The sequence below is a fragment of the Ananas comosus genome, linkage group 10 (genome assembly GCF_001540865.1).
Source record: "Ananas comosus cultivar F153 linkage group 10, ASM154086v1, whole genome shotgun sequence".
NCBI classification, from domain to species: Eukaryota; Viridiplantae; Streptophyta; class Magnoliopsida; order Poales; family Bromeliaceae; genus Ananas; species Ananas comosus.
Genome location: NC_033630.1, coordinates 623,514 through 640,336, shown reverse-complemented (window position 1 = coordinate 640,336; position 16,823 = coordinate 623,514). Strand labels below are relative to the sequence as shown.

General features: G+C 36.8%; 2 protein-coding genes across 6 annotated transcripts; both read left to right on the top strand.

Annotated features, from left to right (window-relative positions):
- On the top strand, positions 2,519 to 5,441 carry LOC109716663. Of its 4 annotated transcripts, none has more exons than XM_020242203.1 (3): positions 2,519 to 2,776; positions 3,607 to 4,629; positions 4,890 to 5,441. In XM_020242203.1, exons 2-3 carry the CDS (start codon positions 3,632 to 3,634, stop codon positions 5,038 to 5,040), a joined length of 1,149 nt encoding a protein of 382 aa, XP_020097792.1. In that variant the 5' UTR covers positions 2,519 to 2,776; positions 3,607 to 3,631; the 3' UTR covers positions 5,041 to 5,441. The 4 variants fall into 4 exon arrangements, with proteins under 4 accessions (XP_020097792.1, XP_020097790.1, XP_020097793.1 ...); XM_020242201.1 differs by having other exon boundaries at positions 2,520 to 2,720; XM_020242204.1 differs by lacking the exon at positions 2,519 to 2,776 and adding an exon at positions 2,795 to 2,912.
- LOC109716478 (MAR-binding filament-like protein 1) lies at positions 10,292 to 16,166 on the top strand. Of its 2 annotated transcripts, XM_020241955.1 has the most exons (5): positions 10,292 to 10,746; positions 12,081 to 12,197; positions 12,515 to 12,726; positions 12,833 to 12,973; positions 14,123 to 16,166. In XM_020241955.1, the coding sequence occupies exons 1-5, from the start codon at positions 10,485 to 10,487 to the stop codon at positions 15,851 to 15,853; spliced, it is 2,463 nt and encodes an 820-aa protein (XP_020097544.1). In that variant the 5' UTR covers positions 10,292 to 10,484; the 3' UTR covers positions 15,854 to 16,166. The 2 variants fall into 2 exon arrangements, with proteins under 2 accessions (XP_020097544.1, XP_020097545.1); XM_020241956.1 differs by lacking the exon at positions 12,081 to 12,197.

Below are 16,823 nucleotides of genomic sequence, written 5' to 3'. Positions count from 1 at the left end.
ATCGTGTATACAATACTTGATTTACGATCAACTTGTGGTATTTCTGTTAAGCACATCGCGAGATTTGTTATATCTGGGCACAAATAATGTTAACCTCTTCTCATCTTCTAAGTCCTTTTACTACTTCACCCTGCTCTTCGAATGCGTAGGCTCATGTTGTCTTCTTCAAACACGAATACGTGCATGGACCACACTCATCTGTACATGATCACTTTTATGCGATTCTTTATATTTAATTCGTAGTTGACGAGCGCTGATTAATTTCACTTATTATGTTAGACTTATCTGTCCATTTTGGTACAAATACAGTTCGCAAGTTAAACTATCCACCCGTACTCAAATAATTACGATACCTACAAACTTTTTTTTTTTGAAAAAATGAATAATATTTAATTTTACATTAGAGAAATTGGTAGTTTGTTTTTTCTCTTTTTTGCATTTTAAAGTTTAATAGTTCTCTGTAACATTATTTTTTTTTTTAAAAAAAATACTTTTTTTTTTTTGAGAAATAGATAACACGCTATCCGTTTCGTTTATTTCATTTAGAAATAAACTTAGCTAGAAATGTGAATCAATTAGAATTCGAACTTGGGTCTCAGGTACCAATCACCAAATTTTTTGTCACTTGTTTTAGGGACGGTCGGTAAAAAAAAATGCAATTGTAGTGCCATTTTTGTAATTTTTACTAACCAGCGAGCCCAGCCGTTGCTTTCCGAGCTGCTCCTCGCCTCGAGTAGATCGGTTTCTGAGGATTGTAAAGACGCCACTCATTGTTAGAAATTATTGCATGGACCACACTCTACAAACCGGAGTCTACGAATTAACCTCCAAGCCTAAGGTCTTAAAACTTAAAAATATAAATATATACATATTTTTATTTATAGATATATTTTCACACATCTATAGTTTTACTGGTGCTTTATACAGAAGTTGAATTTAGGACCAATTGCTTGGGGTTCCAAGATACTGAACAGTTTATGTATATAAAAGAGAACAATTTTAAAAGAATGATACTATATATTAATTAATCTTATTTAGTATTAATATAAATATATATAATTTTTGTGAAGTAGCTATTTTTTATTGACTGCATTTAAAAATATTCTCAACAAATTTGATATGTTCCTGTGAAAAATTAATCTATTAATATCACTTTTCGATACTGACCATTCCTAGAGGAAGTGGTAAAGGGCTTGATGGTTAGTAACCGAGATCCAAATTTCAATCCTAGTTGATTCACATTTTCAGCTAAATTTATTTCTAAATGAAATAAACGAAACGGTTAGTATGCTATCTATCTCTCAAAAAAAAAAAAATTATTTTTTGATTCTCACATCTGTTATTTTTTGCTAGGTGAAATTGTTGGACTTGTGGTGGCTTTGGTGTATGGACCGCGGTGCAGGAAATAATAACTGACTCCGACGCGCGTCAGTTACGCCGTGGGCCCCACCGGGCTCGGCTTTGTCGTTTTTTGCCATCACTGTCGCCATAAAAGTGAACCCAACCCCCTCACCTCATCAGAACCCGAACCTTTCCCCGTTCAACACCGCGGGGCCCACCGCAAGAAATTAAAAAAAAAAGGAAAATAAATCTGAGCCCTCCGCCGCTCCCCCGTGGGCCCGGCGCGATCGCAGCCGTCCGTTCGGCGACAGAAAAGAGAGCGCCTCGATAGCGAGAGATTGTCCCCTTCCGATCATCCACCGTCCACGTGGCGTAATCAGATATGAGGGTAAAACGGGGAAAAAGCGATAAAAGTAAAAAAAAAAAAGGGGTAAAAAAAAAAGGAAAAAAATGGACAGGTCAATTCTCATTGGTTGCTTTAGTCCTTCTATGGTCCAATCCATCGAGAGTCGCGCCATGTCCGGGTCGTAGAGGACACCACCGACCACTGTAGGGTTGCGGGAAACGCTCTTATTCCACCCATAGAATCGTTTCCCATCCGTTCCCCAAAACCGATTCCGCTCTATTATAAGTTTTTTTTTTTTTTTTTTTTTTTTTTTTTGCTTGNCATTTAAACTAGAAGCAAAAGAGCAACGGGGGATTTGCCGACGAGGAAACGCGTTTCCACTGCGCAAGCGGTTCTCGTTTCGCTGGAGCAATGTGGAGTATAAATTGGTCCACATCATTCTATTTCTCGAGAAATTATTACATGCGCCCGGTGCATTAACTGCTGTACTCCTAAAATACTATATAAAAAGTTTAAAAATAAATTATTAAATTATTTTTATAATAATATTATTAATTTCTACGGTTACATGTTTCCCAGGTAATGTTGAGTATGGTGTACAGAATATGATAATACACAGGGTGCAGGGAATAATTTTTGCTATCTATAGGCATTATGTACGTACCAACCGTAGAGCTACGTATAATAATAGTTACTCCATATTTTGTATTTTTTTTCTTTTTCTTTTCTGACAAGTCATGAATGGGAGGAGTATTTCAGAAGCCACACTGTTTCTCTGATTTTGATGCATGCAGACAAAAGATTGAGAGAGAGAGAGAGAGAGAGAGAGAGAGTTGTGTAGTGTAGTGTAGTGTGTAAGCTTTCATATAACTTTGTCAACCTATTTTTACTGGTCCTGGGTCTCTTCACTGAGCTCTCTCTCCTCTATGAGAGAGAGAGAGAGAGAGAGAGAGAGAGAGAGAGAGAGGGGTTTATTTGCTCTTTTCTCTCAGATTGAAGGGACTTGAGTGAGAAAGGAGAGCGAAAAGCAAAGGTGGGTTTTTTCCCATTTCTTTGTGGGTTTTTCTCTCTCTTCTCTGTAGTAGCAGGGTACCCATTTCCTCATGCACTTCGTGGGTCTTGTCATTTAGTTCGGTTGTTGCCTCTCAAGTTGTTATGTTTTGGTTCCTTTTTTTTTAATCTCCTCTTTTTTTATTCGGATGATTTGAGTGTGCTGTGTGCATTGGTAAAGAACTAAAGATTCGTTTTTTTTGTGTGTGTGTGTGTGTGTTGTTGGGATTTTTTGACTTTTATTTTTATTTTCCTGGTTCTGCGCAAGGAAGCTATTTTAGTGTAATCTCAGGTTCATCTATGGGATCCTTTATTTGCAGTATTGATTCCTTTATCTGATGCTACTTACTCGTGATTCAAAATGTGATTTTTAGATGATTTTGTAGGCTTGATGTGTCAAAAATTTTCTGGATTGGGATTTGGTGACATTATAATATCTGTGATGTCGACATTATGTTCACACACCTCTAAATCTATCTCCTTTGTAAAACATTTGGTGTTTCATTTAAATGCAACGAAAAAAAAAGGAGGAGATTTTCTTTCTTTTTTTAAAAATTTAACTTGGGTTTTTATTGGGTGAGTCTATGTGATGTTGGGTTTCTATGCCTATTCCTTTTTGTTGAATAAACAATCTCATTTATTTGATATGATCAAAAAAGGACGTTTAAATATATGATGATTACACTCATTTCTGAATCATTATGTGAATGATGCTCTTTGATTTAGTTCCAACAGAGATGGATTTTGATTTTTTTTTTTTTGGAACTTCCCTATTTTTTTAAGTGATATTTGTTAATGTAGTCATCCTTGAAGGTTTCTATTCACACTAAAAATTTATTCCTCCTTTTTTCTTTGTCATTTTGATTCAGGGATTTGTAGAAGAGATTCAGAATAATGCTGAGGAAGAGGAGCAGGCCATTTCAGAGAGATCAGAGAAAAGCCCACATAATAATGCATGATTATTCACCCCCAGAATCGTCCTGTTATGATGGTTTGGTGCAAAAGGGGAGGAGCTCCTCACTCTTTAGCCTCCCTGGTCTCTTTGTAGGATTCACCACAAAGGGCTTATCGGATTGCTACGATTCTGCGAAAAGCCCAACCTCTCCTCTTGATCACAAGCTCTTTTCCAATCCGAGTATGAGGTCCCCAAGGAGCTGGGACAACAAAAGAGTTGGCCTTGGCCTTGTGGATTCTCTCAGTGAAGAGGAAACCATGGTTTGTGGGAGTGTTTTGGGGAGCAAAAACATACTTTTTGGATCACAAATGAGGATCAATATCCCCAATCCTAAGACCCATTTGACTGGTTTTAGAGATGGTTCTTCAATAGCAGCTCCAAAATCTTTGCCTAAGGACTACGGGATTTCCTCGCTTACTCGCGCAAAGATGGGATTAGGATTTAAAGGGGCTGAGTTGGTGTGCGGGGAACTCGGAAAAAATCGATCTTTTTCTGCCGATTTGGGTGAATCGCTGATTCCCCCTACTCAACAATTTTATGAGAACCCAAAGGCAAATTCTGAAAATTTCCCATCCAGTTTGAAGAACACTCTTTTGGATTCGCCTCCGCCGGCTAAGGGAAGCTACAGTTTTGAGAACTTCTCAGGCTCGCTCCCGATATCAATCGTTGAGATCGAGCAATCGGAGGATTACACCTGCATAATTTCTCATGGACCTAATCCAAAGACAACTCACATTTTTGGGGATTGTATTCTTGAATCCCACAAAATTGAGTCACCTGATAGTAAGAATAAGGAGCGAAAAGAGGGAGCTGGATCTTCTTCTTGGGTGGTTAACTTTCCTGTGGATTATACACCCGCCCCCCCTGATGATGATTTCCTGAGCTTCTGCTTCTCTTGCAAGAAGAAATTAGAAGGAAATGACATCTACATCTATAGGTAAAGAAGTGTTTTTTATGAGCTACACATTTCTTTTTGCTTGCTTGTCTTTTCTGAATCGCTTACTAGTTCCTTGTATTGTAGCATTATTGTATCTAGCACTTAACTGGTTATTGGAGCAAATTGTAGCTAAACTCATGATACATTGATAATCATAGGTTTTTCCTGCATTTTTAGCCTTTTGTTTGTGATAATTGTTTGTTGCAACTAATTAGTAGCTTGCGAAAATGTTTACCCTTAGTTTCTTCGATGGATTGCAGAGGTGAGAAGGCATTTTGTAGCTCGAATTGCCGTGATCAAGAAATCTTAATCGAAGAGGAAGCGGAGAAGCAATCAACAAGCTCTGAGGATTCTCCCGGCTCTTTCTTTCACGAGGACATATTCATGTCCGGGATGGTCACCGCTACATAACCGAAGAATTGTCGTGGCCCGACCAAGCCATCTTGTGGGCAATGAAAGACTTTTGAAGGTAAACAAGCCGATCGTCCATACAAGAAGCGCTGTTCTATGTGGATCTTTCGCAGCCATGGATGGTCGCGATGTACATTTCAATTTGTTTGCTTATTTTTGTTTTAGAGCTCATTTGATGCTGGCGGGTCATTACCGGGAATTATCAACCCCCTCTTTTATTCCAATTCTAGAGTTCTTGGTTATCTGATAAAACTTTTGGCGTTCGTCTTATAATTTTGATCTTAAGGGTGTTAGCCACTCCATGGGCTCCCCATTTTTCCTTTTATCTCTCTGCTGCAGTATCATTGTAAGCTTTGCGAACTTCTTAAGTTAATTTTACAAGCTGCGTTTGGTGTACACAATTTGCTAGTTTATACTATCCACTTTGCCATTTGCGTCCGCTGGAAACTCGCGATACTAAATTCCAAATTAACTCCGAAATCAAAACATGATAGAAAATGCATAGATTCTCATTCTGATTCTAATCTACCGCTTTCTCTGTGTTGCTGGAGGATTCATTATGTGAAACTTCAGTAGTCTCCAAGATGTAAATTTAGCTTCCGATTTGTTGAAACTCTCCTCACAATATCGGTTAGCCAACTGTTCTTTAGTTATCTGGGACTCGAGCTTTATGACACTATCGTCCCACGGAGTAAATTTTGATATTTTTCATTGTCTAGATTTGATTCAACACCCTGCTCTAGGCTGATGATCGAATAAAACTGTGTGGCATGTATGTCTAATTCTTTTCTTGGGCTTCTTTATCTGCCATTATTGTTCTTCCTTTCATCCACCATCATATTACAATTCGTTGCGAGTGGAACCTGTCTCTCATGATCATTAGTGGTTTGCATACCTCTTGCGTAATTTTCATCTCCTTACACAAATCATTAGCAAAACTGTCGAGTTTGGACGAGATAAAGGGCGCGATAATTTAAAGATTGAAGGCTCAATTTTAACTATTTAATGCTTCGTAAGTAGAAATAATTGCAAATCGGGATATGAATAGTGGAAGAGATTCAGAATTATAATATCAATGAAGTGGTCAGCAAAATTGAGCCTTCAACATTTAATTTGTTAGCGTGTTCTTGGCCTGACCACGCTTAGAACCATTAGCCCTTGTTTTTATATCTTTTGTGAACAATATCTCTTTCACCTCATTGTTTGGGGAAACCTTGTGATTTTTTTGTGCTCCTCCAATACTGGTATACAAAACAAAAGTCCACTGTCAATGGTAGTGTTGATTACAAGAACCTGGGCGTGAACTCGCTCCTTGCCCAATCTAAGTAAAATGCACCAACGAACAAAAATGTGCCTATCAATTGCCTCAAACTTTGTCTTCTTTTATTTCTTTAATATGTGAGCAATGGGGTAGGGAAAAGATCTAATTGTGAGAAGTGGAAGTAACGGTTGGGCTTATTCACAAATGAATCGTTGATCTCTTTCGACTCAAAAAGTTTCAATAGATTCCAAGCAATTTAATTGCAATTGTCTCTTTTTGAAAAGAACATGATTTGAACATGATAAGAAATTGGCCACAGTTCGGCGACTAATCTCTTTAAACAAAAAGGACAATTTAGGGACTATATTTACACTTTGCCCTTTTTTTTTTTTAATTTGCACTAATTGGAGAAAGGAAAGGATAGGAAGGAACTCTCTCACTGGCTAACCACGTCTAATAGGCTGTTTAGTTGTATATAGTTGCAACTGTACTATAGTTGTTACTATATGTAAATACAAATTTGGTGTTTGATATATCTAATTCCAACTGTTATAGTAGAAACTATAGGAGGAGACCCAACTATAGCAATTAGAACTATACTTAAATTGACCGCGGTTTCAATTGCAGTAGCTGAAGAGAGTAGGTTTAAGTAAAAGATAAATTTCTAAACAAATTTTTTTTTTTCGCTGGAGGTAATCTTACCATCATATATATAAAATGATAAAATTTTAAAAATTATTTCTCAACTGCATGCAACCAATTAAATTATTTGTGGTTGCAGCGCTTTTTACTACATCCAATCAAACGTAATGCATGTAGTTACAATTGCTGTATTTTCAACTGCATACATCTCCAACTATACTTTATTTATAATTATATCTAGCCAAATGGTCTCTAAATGTCGTCTAATTTACACTAGTGAAGGGCTCGCGCTTCGTAGGGAATAGAAACTATAGAAATAATAATAATAATAAAGTTAAATATTTTTTTGTGTATATCACTTGCCACACCGACCGAAGGTTCTTCGTTGTTGGCGATGGGGATGGAACTGGCGATGCCTTCTCTTGCAACAACGATAGTGACGATGACGACGATCCCTTTGGCCGCAGCGGAGAGGGAAGGTGAGCACACATTAGTGAGAGAGAGGGAGGAAGGGAGGGAGGCAATAATTTAGAGAAAAAGATGAGGGATAGAGAGGTGAGGATTGTAGATGGCAACATGTCGTTTAGATGGATTAATTGAAAGTCTGATGGAGGAAAGGGAAATGTCATAATGAATTAATTAGAATTAAAAATGTAATGATTGTAAATGGCAGTGAAAATTGGAGGAAAGGGGAAGTGTCATGATGAATTAATTAGAAATAGAAATACGAGAATTATATATGGTTGGCGGAAGGTAATGATTAATTAATTAGAAATAGAAATATGAGAATTATAAATGGCAGTGGGAGGTGGAGCAAAGGGGAATAGGAAGGGTCATGATAAATTAATTAGAAATAAAAAGGTGAGATCATATATGGCTATGGAAATATTTAAATACATTAATTAAAATCTTAATAGTTGTGCCCTATATATATGTATCAATTAGATATATTAATTAAAAACTTAATGGAGGGAAGGATAAAAATGATATGCGGTTGAGGTGAAGAAAAGCTTGACACGTGAACAAACAATATTGATGATTCATATAGTTTAATAGATCGACGGATTTAATTGTGTATTTCGAAATGTAGATAAATGTTTTTGTCACATGATTATAAGGTTACCTTGATTTGCTTTACCATCGATGTCACTCTTACCTACTATCAATAATGCTGTCGCCTGTCGGTGTGTTTTTAGTGTACCAAACCCGATCCACTGAGAAAATAATAGGTCCAATAAAACTTGGGCCCGGTCCGGTGTGCCCGGTCATTTTCGACTGCAACCGGACCGCTGATGGGTCAAATCTAATCTGGCTTGAAACTAGACTCGGCCCGAACCCGACCCTATCGGTTATTTGCTCAGATTACAAGACTCTAGGGCCAGTTTTACCAAGGCTAGTTCAGCAAAGCGACAGAAGGGCTTTTGCAGTGTAGTGTGAGCTACCAGTAAAAGCATCTTGCAAATTGCTTTCACGTCCACAGGCGCAAACGCTAAAATTACGCGATAAATGGTAATGCTTCTCTGAATTTGTTGAGCCGAGATTGGTAGGTAGGATATGCGCGAGATCACCGGCTATGCACTGTGACGGGCGTCGCATGCAGCGCCAAACGAGGCCTTAATAAAAGAAAATAATAATAAGAAGAAGAAAGTGCTTATGTGTATTCAATCTTATTCTTGTTTATGTTCCTAGAGAGAGGCCCCTTTTTTGGGCCATTAAAAATATTCGTAGGCCATCTGGTTAGAACGAAACAGAAGAATTTTCGATAACAAAAAACGCACAGTGAGACAGATGCTGACGGATCTACACGCTCCCGTTAGTGTGTGGGAAGAATACTGTGTTTAGTGGTTGTCCTTTTTTTTTTTTTTTTTAAGCCTAGTTCATCTGCGCATTGAATGAAGCGGTAGCATACTATCTTTCCCTCAAAAAAAAAAAAAAAATCGTAGGCCTTTAAAAGAGCCCAAAAATAGCCTATGGGCCGGAAATCTTTTCTCTATTTCCTTGCAAAAGGGTACGTGGCCCAAAGCTGTTCTCACACAGCGGATAGTGCCCGTCCGAATTGTTGCTGAGCTGGCGCACGCTCATTGGGCGACCGCTCAAAAAAAAAAATCGACGGTTATGACGTGGCACCCGATTAGCGGCCAAGATGTGTATCGTGCTGTGGCATTCACGAAAATGACCTTGAGTACACACTGCCTTAGAAGGATAAATGGACGGCGGAGATTTAATTCGATCCTTGGAGTTGGAGACAATTATTTGACACGCGTTGCTTTAACATTCGCATGTGTTGATTTGTCCGTTGGATTACTGTTGCTCCTCAACCTGCGTATTCAGGGGTTGTTAGTTATTAGGCTTTTTTTGCACATTGGTCCTCTTTATAATTCCAGGAAAGCCCACCAATCCAAGAGGATTTATATAATAGTTCATCAAATCATCATCCCCATGCACAATTTACTTCTACTAAGATAGTGTTTGGTTTATCAAAAGAGCATAAAAATATTTTTCAACAAAAATTATGAAAATCATTTTCTACCATTTTTTTTTATTTTTGGGATAAGAAATTAAAACCAATAATGCTACTTTCTTTTTTACAAAATCTTGAAACTTTTTTTTTGCATGAAAATTACTCTTTCTAAGAATCAAATGAACGGTAAACTATATAGTGGAGTTACTTGAAAAATCAGAAAATTAAAAAGAAAAATCAGATTTCAATTCAATAGATAAAAAAAATATTATTTTTGTCTTATATTTCTCTCTTGTCACGATTCATTCTCTCTCCTCTCTTCATCATCTGATTAAGACCAAGTATATAGCCTTCAACAAAGCACAATATTTGTTCAACTGATAATTTATGATAATACGTACTAGATCTTTGATTTGCTAGTTTATTATTTTTCAATTTTGATTGATTTTAGCTTCCTATAATTTATACATCACAATAGTTTACTTAGAATGAAAGTATTGCCAATTCTATCTAGAAAAATTTGAATGGAATCATTTTATAATGTTGAATAGAACTAAAATTATAACAATAATTTATTTAATTTATTTCTGAAATTTATAGGCAGTGTAGTGGAATTTTTAAGCAGTAGTAAGTATTGAGAGATATAAGGATTATTCGATTATACATTAATTTTAAGTACTAGTATTCTTATATAAAAATAATTTACAGTAAACCTTTTAGCATGCACACTTTGATTTTATTTTTTTTTCAATATTCACAAATGAGGGACTGCTCTCGCATATCTAAAGTTGCGAGGGACTAAGAAGCAAACAAATTCTAATTTTCAAGGCTAATACCGTAATTTCAAGTAACCCCATTCCTTCTCCACTCACTCCGGGGCTAAAACAAAACCTCTTTCAATCCTCCGGGGAAGTGGATACCTCATACCGCTCTCTTCTTCCCCAAACGCAATAAAAAAGATGGGATAAACCGAAGTGGAAGAAGAAGAAGAAGAAGAAGAACGAAGCGTGTAAACTCATAGCTCTCCAAAGAAAAGTAAAAAGAAAAAAGCGTAGTAAGGGAAAAGAGGGAGCTACACAAATGGGGTTCGTAGTGAGCTCTTCGAGCTTCTTGTGCTCGCCAATGTCCGCACCCTCCTCCCACCACGCTCCGTCGTCCCCACTCTTACTACTCTGCCCTAAGAGGAGATCCACAGCGAAGAAGGTGTTCGCGGTGAGCTCCAGCGATGGCGATGGTGATCTCAGTGGGAGTTCGTCGAACAGGAGAGCGATACTCCTTGTAGGTGTCTCGGTTTTGCCCCTCTTTCACCTCAGAGCGATTGCTGTGGAAAATTTGGTTAAAGGTTTGTGTGCTAATTCCCTTGTTTTTTCTTTAAGAATTTCTATCTATTTTTCGGTTGTAGTTGGTAATTTTAGTCTTTGTTGCAAGTAATTTAAGTAGCCTGTGGAAATTTCTAGTGTGTTTTGGGTAGGTTTATGCTTGAGGTGTTAGAATTATGTGGATTTAGTTTATTTTAAACAAGAATTGATCAATAGAAAACATTGGTTACCAAGGAATTGAAGGATCTGGATTTGCATACTCGTGAAAGGAATGATTGCAATGCCAACATCCTAATTTCGGGGCGCGCCTTCAAAATTGTCCCGTAACGGAAGATGATTGGTGCACGATTGTATGTGCAAGAAGTAGAGAACTAATATTAGGAAGTAGGTTAAGTAGGATTTACGCATTTTGTCCATGTGGTTAAGATCCGTTCTAAATTGGGTTGTCACTGTGGTGTCAGAGAGTTCCTTCGATTCGTCAGCGGCAGTACTTAATTGGGAAAGTTTATCAGATCTCAAATACTCATATATCATAAGATTTCTGGGATTCTGAGAAGCATACTGCCAAACGAGAAAAAAGAAAAAGAAAAAGAAAAAGAAAAAGGGGATTCGATTAGGTATATATGACCTAGAGTACTGCTCTGGTAGCTTGGTTTTAAGAATTTTATGTCACATGTTTAACAATTATTCTCTTTCAGAGAGTTACACATTATCTTTAATTCAGTAAATGTGATGAAATTGGTATAGGAACCCCTATCCCTTCTTTAGTTTCCTACTATTTTTTTCTGGTCGCAATTTGAAATGCAAGGTTGACCTTCAATGTGGTTCTACATTTGTTTATTTATTGCAATCTCTAGTTGTTTGAATTTCAGGTTACGGATTTGATCAAAAAAATAATCCCTGTAGAAAGTTTTTGGCTCTTTGTTTGTTTCAGCGTATTGATTCAATTGTCAACTTTAACCTCATGTCAGCCTCATGAAGTACTTTCGTCCAAATTTTATATGATATTAAGCAAGGATCAACTATATCCCTTCCATATATATGTGATATCAAACAAGAATCAGCTAAACCTGTGCAGATACAAAGATAATTAAAGGTGCAATATAGTAGAAGGCAAAGTGTCCTTGTACCTAATGTGGAATACTAACCCTGAGACAGAACATCTCTATAGTGTCTTGGTCCCTTACCTTCATGCTTAAATATTCGTACAATCTCGTAAGTTAGTATTGGAAGAAAAGGCAAAATCTCCTTCAGTTCTCTCTCTTACAATAGAATAAAGGCATAATGTATGTTTTTCTCACCAGAGATTTCATACATATAGAAAAATATCAATCATGGGTCTTTCTTTGTAATGCAGGTGCATCAACTCATGATGCCTCACCAATGCCCCTTGAGGCATTTGAGCAGAGCCTCAACTTGAAGCATGAGGCTACCTTGTCTCAAATAAGTTTTTCTCGAAGAAAAAAGAATTTATGTGAGTAATTTATACATAAAACCATAATTTAATGTTGTAGGTTCTGTGAGAATCTTAAATTGTATGGTACAATATAAGTGGCTTAAAAGGCTACTTGGTGTTCATAGCATGTGGCAGCGTATGTATATTGCCAAAGGGACTGTTGCATTTGTCTTTAGGAATTTTCAATTTGAGATTAGTGTAGTATATGGGTTCAAAATCATTTTATCCTTAAATTTAAGATTATACATGTTTATCTTACATGTTTATCTCCTTGTCCATTCCCCATCACACTATGGTTTGTTTGACAACCTCTGCTGATCTATCTTATTGTACAGATAAAGACAGTATAGCAAAGCCAGAAGTGCAAGGTGCTTCAGATGAAAATACTGTAGTAAAGCCAGAAAAGGAAGGTATTTCAGATGAAGAAAATGTAGTAAAGTCAGAAATCCAAGGTATTTCAGATGAAGACAATGTAATTAAACCCGAAATTCATGGGCTCCAACAAGCAGGGAAGGAAGTTTTATTGCAGGAGCCTAACCAATCTGAGGTGGCTTGATAACCTTTCCTTTCTAGCTATATAATAACCAGACAATTCACCATGCGAGTCTATTATTTTTTTCTTGTTTAATCTAATATATTTATCTTTTCTGCAGCCAGTAAAGTTACAAGAAGGACCGGGAAATCCATTTGTATCTCTCCTAAATGGGCTTGGAATAGTGGGGTCGGGCATTCTCGGTGCATTATATGCGACATCTCAAAAGGAAAAGGCAGCTCTTGAATTGAGCATTGAATCTGTAATCCATCTCCTCCCTGGTTTTTAAAGATGTTGCTAAACGGTCCTCGTTATGTATTTATGTGTTGCTTGGAATATTTTCAACCTACGTTTATGCATCATTCCGTATAGTTGAAGTAATTGATGTGCCTTTATTGACCTGATGTATGTGCTTATGTACTTTTATGATCAATTTATCATAGGTGGATACGTATGTCTGTAATTTTCTCCTTTCCTAAAATAAAGCATATAAAACAGGCATAATTTACTAATGAGCTTCTGCTGCTTAATTTCTCAAAACTTCTCAAATAGTATTTGATGATCTCCAGCTACATTGAGGGCCAGATTTGATACGAGGTGTCAATGCATTATATCCTTTAGAAAGCTGAATTAGGGTCCCATACATAGTTATAAAAAAAAAATCTGGATTTTCTTTTCAATGTTCTTTTACTGAAATGAGCTTTGAATTTGTTATCTTTTCAATGTTCTTTTACCAAAATGAGCTTTGAATTTGTTATCACATAACTGTTAATGCATTAATTGGATGTTCTATTATTCCTGAATAGACCAATTACCTTTTTATGAAAACGAAGTACATTATATGCTAAAACAGTGTTTCTTTCCTGCTGGAGGGGAGGGAAAGGTTTACTGATTACTGTCAAAGCCTTTTTATCTTTAGATGAGTAAGGGTTACTGTGGACCTTTTATCTGGAGATTCAACAGTCATTGCAACTATGTTGTTCTCTCTTCTTAAGCTATCCAAATTTTATCATCAAAATCAGAAAACTCCGTAATATTTCTTTCGTTTTCAGAATTCAGCACTTATCTTTTTGATTCCTGGTTTGAACTATATGTGTTATGGTCTAAAAGGGTTACTTTAAAGAGAAGCAAGATAGGGTCTCTTATTTCCCTCCTCCTGCATGTTGCTCTAAAATTTAGCACCATTTGATGATGTCCGTTTTTTGACAAAGGCGAGCTAAGCGACACTTTAATTGTGTCATAAAAAAAGAACAAGAAACAATTTATACACAGGATGCCCTCAGCTCTCTTAAAATAGGAAGAAATTTGATGAAAGATTCCTAATTTTGTAATCATTAAGGTAGAAGAAATAGATATAATTTAGAACATTTTTGCCGCCTTTCTTTTTTTCTAATTTAATTATCCGATGCAGATGAAAACCAAACTGGCCAAAGATGAAGCAGCAGCATCTTCAATGAAGGAAAACTATGAGACAAGGTTATTGAATATGCAAGAAGAACAACAGAAGCAAGCCAGGAAATTTCAGGAGGAGGAAGCTTCTCTGTTAAACCAGTTGTCCTCTGCAAAAAGCACTTGTGTAGCCTTGGGTGAAGAACTACGGAGAGAGATAAAACTTGCTGAGGAGCTGAAAGCAGAAATTGGTCGACTTGAAAGCAGTATCACACAAGCTGGAGAAGATAAAAGGATACTTGAATCAAAAATCAAAGAAAAGATCGATGCTATCGATGTGTTACAAGATAAAGTAAGCCTTCTTAGCTTAGAGATAAATGACAAGGAAAAGAACATTGGTGAACTCAAGTTATCACTTGAGAGTAAGGAAAAAGATTATAAAAGCCTAAGCTCTATGTTTGTTCAGAGTAAAGGGAATCTTGAAACTGCAAATTCCACGATAGAACAATTGAAGGAAGAGATTTCAACAAACAGAGAGGAACTAAGTGCGAAGACGTCTTCAATTGATTCTTTGAATGAGAAAATAAAATATTTGCATGCAGCAAACAGTGAGATTGAGGAAAAAATTCATGGTCTTGTGGAAGATTATGAAAAATTGAGGTCCTCTTCTGAAAGAAGAGCAAACCTTGATTCAGAGCTTTTAGCTAAGAAGGATGGTCAACTCTATGAACTCGAAGGAAAGCTCGCTTTTGCGTTAAGTGAAGCAAGCAATGACCATGAATTGATTAAAGTTTTGAAAAAAGAAAGGGATGATTTAAAAGTAGCAGTAGAGAGAGAAATAGAAAGTGTGAGAAAATTGAAAGATGAGCTTAAATCCACTGAAGAGGCATTGGGAGCTACTATACTGGAGTCTTCAAAACTTTCTAGGGAACTCAATGAAACGAAAACTTCCTATGAAGAACTAAAGTCCAAGCTCTCGAAAATTCAAAGCGAGTTTATTGAAGCAAAAGAAATTTTGACGAATAATCTGGGGGAGGCAAAGTCTACATCAGAAGCTCTTTCTAACGAGCTGGCATCAATTAAGGAGGTTCTCAAAAACAGACAAGAGGAAATTGGAGCAATGTCTAATCAATTGAAAGCTATGACAGACGATCGTGATGACCTAAAGAAGGAATTATTGGAAATCTATAAGAAGCTAGAATCAACAACAAAGGAGTTGAAAGAAGAAAGAAATGTTGTTGCTACGGTAAGCAGAGAACTTGAGATTTTAGGAAAACAATTGCTAAGAGATTCTGAAGCACGAAAAGCTCTCGAATCAGACTTAGACGAGGCTACTAAATCACTTGATGAGATGAATAAGGGTGCATTATTGCTCTCTAAGGAGTTAGAAAACACGAATTTGAGAACTGGCAATCTTGAAGCAGAGAAAGAGATGCTACTAAAGGCACTTAATGAACAGAAGAAAGTAGCAAAGGACGCACAGGAAAATATAGAGGATGCTCAAAAACTTATTATGAGGTTAGGGAGTGAGAGAGAGAATTTGGAGAAGAGATCTAAAAAGCTTGAAGATGAATTAGCTTCAGCAAAGGGTGAAATATTAAGGATGCGGAGGGAGGTTAGCTTGAGGGGAACTACTGATGAGAAACCTGTGAATGAACAGCATCAGAAGACCAGTGAAGTTGCAGCTGGGAGACCTTTAACTGTTAAAAAGACTGCTACTAATAGGAGAAGAAAGGGGAGCTCAACATCATAATTTCTTGCTAGAATATGGTTGATAAAAGATCTTTTTGTTGTTTGTTTCGTCCTGATATTACATTCAAAAAGATTTTTGGAACAACATAGACATTGCCGCATCATTCCCTTACAAGTAGCTTTGAGGGAACTTGATTGCATTGGCTTTGGCCATATCTTGCTCGGAGTTTCTATTTCTTTGTTTGTGATTCATTGCATGAATAGATCCTACGATACTGAGAAGTCGAAGAGTTGAGACATATTGTACATAATCCAGATAAGGAACCAAGCTGTCAAAATGCAGGTAAGTTTTCTACGCTGAAATTATCTAAATAGTTCGTCTGCCCCATACTTTTTCATTTGCGCAATGAGCTATCTCTAAATCGTCTCTCCTTTAGCTGCTTATCTTCCCTTATATCTTTCTATAATTCACTCATTTACGGCCTCTTTGTGATCTCTATCTCTGTTCTTTGGGATCGGAATTGTTATTTGTGTTCCTGCGTCAGAATTATAATTAGTTAATACTATCAAAATCTCTCTTTCTTTTTTCTCTCTTTTCTCGTCTGAGAAATTGTTAGTTCTGTTTCTTTCTGTTCTTTATTTCTCTTTTCTTCTCTCTTATTCTCTCATCCAAACAGTGCGTAACATCTTTTTTCTATTTACAACAGCTTTTTTGCTGTCATAGAAGCATAACCTTGACTACCCATATATATTTATTATATATATATATATATATATATATATATATATAATATTTTTTTATTTTTGTATGTCAAAATGTGGTTCCTGAAGTAAAAGAGCTGTTGATTGAGTGGGCTGTAGTGTAATTGGGCCAGTATGGGCTTTTCTTCATCCCTGTAGGCCCAGAAGCCATGTGGAGCTGTTGGATGCAATTGGGCCGAAGGACACGCATGCTCGGTACTTCGTATTTAAGAATTTTCTGTGTAACGGGTATACACCGTGGACGCGAGATGACATGCGGGGCCCACAAG

What these genes read in the sequence shown, in the direction of transcription:
- LOC109716663 (XM_020242203.1), top strand. Translation starts at nt 3,632, where the DNA reads ATGCTGAGGAAGAGGAGCAGGCCATTTCAGAGAGATCAGAGAAAAGCC. An exon ending in AATGACATCTACATCTATAG is followed by an intron (nt 4,630 to 4,889) that starts GTAAAGAAGTGT and finishes GATGGATTGCAG; the next exon opens with AGGTGAGAAGGCATTTTGTA.
- LOC109716478 (XM_020241955.1), top strand. Translation starts at nt 10,485, where the DNA reads ATGGGGTTCGTAGTGAGCTCTTCGAGCTTCTTGTGCTCGCCAATGTCC. An exon ending in TGTGGAAAATTTGGTTAAAG is followed by an intron (nt 10,747 to 12,080) that starts GTTTGTGTGCTA and finishes TTTGTAATGCAG; the next exon opens with GTGCATCAACTCATGATGCC. An exon ending in TCGAAGAAAAAAGAATTTAT is followed by an intron (nt 12,198 to 12,514) that starts GTGAGTAATTTA and finishes CTTATTGTACAG; the next exon opens with ATAAAGACAGTATAGCAAAG.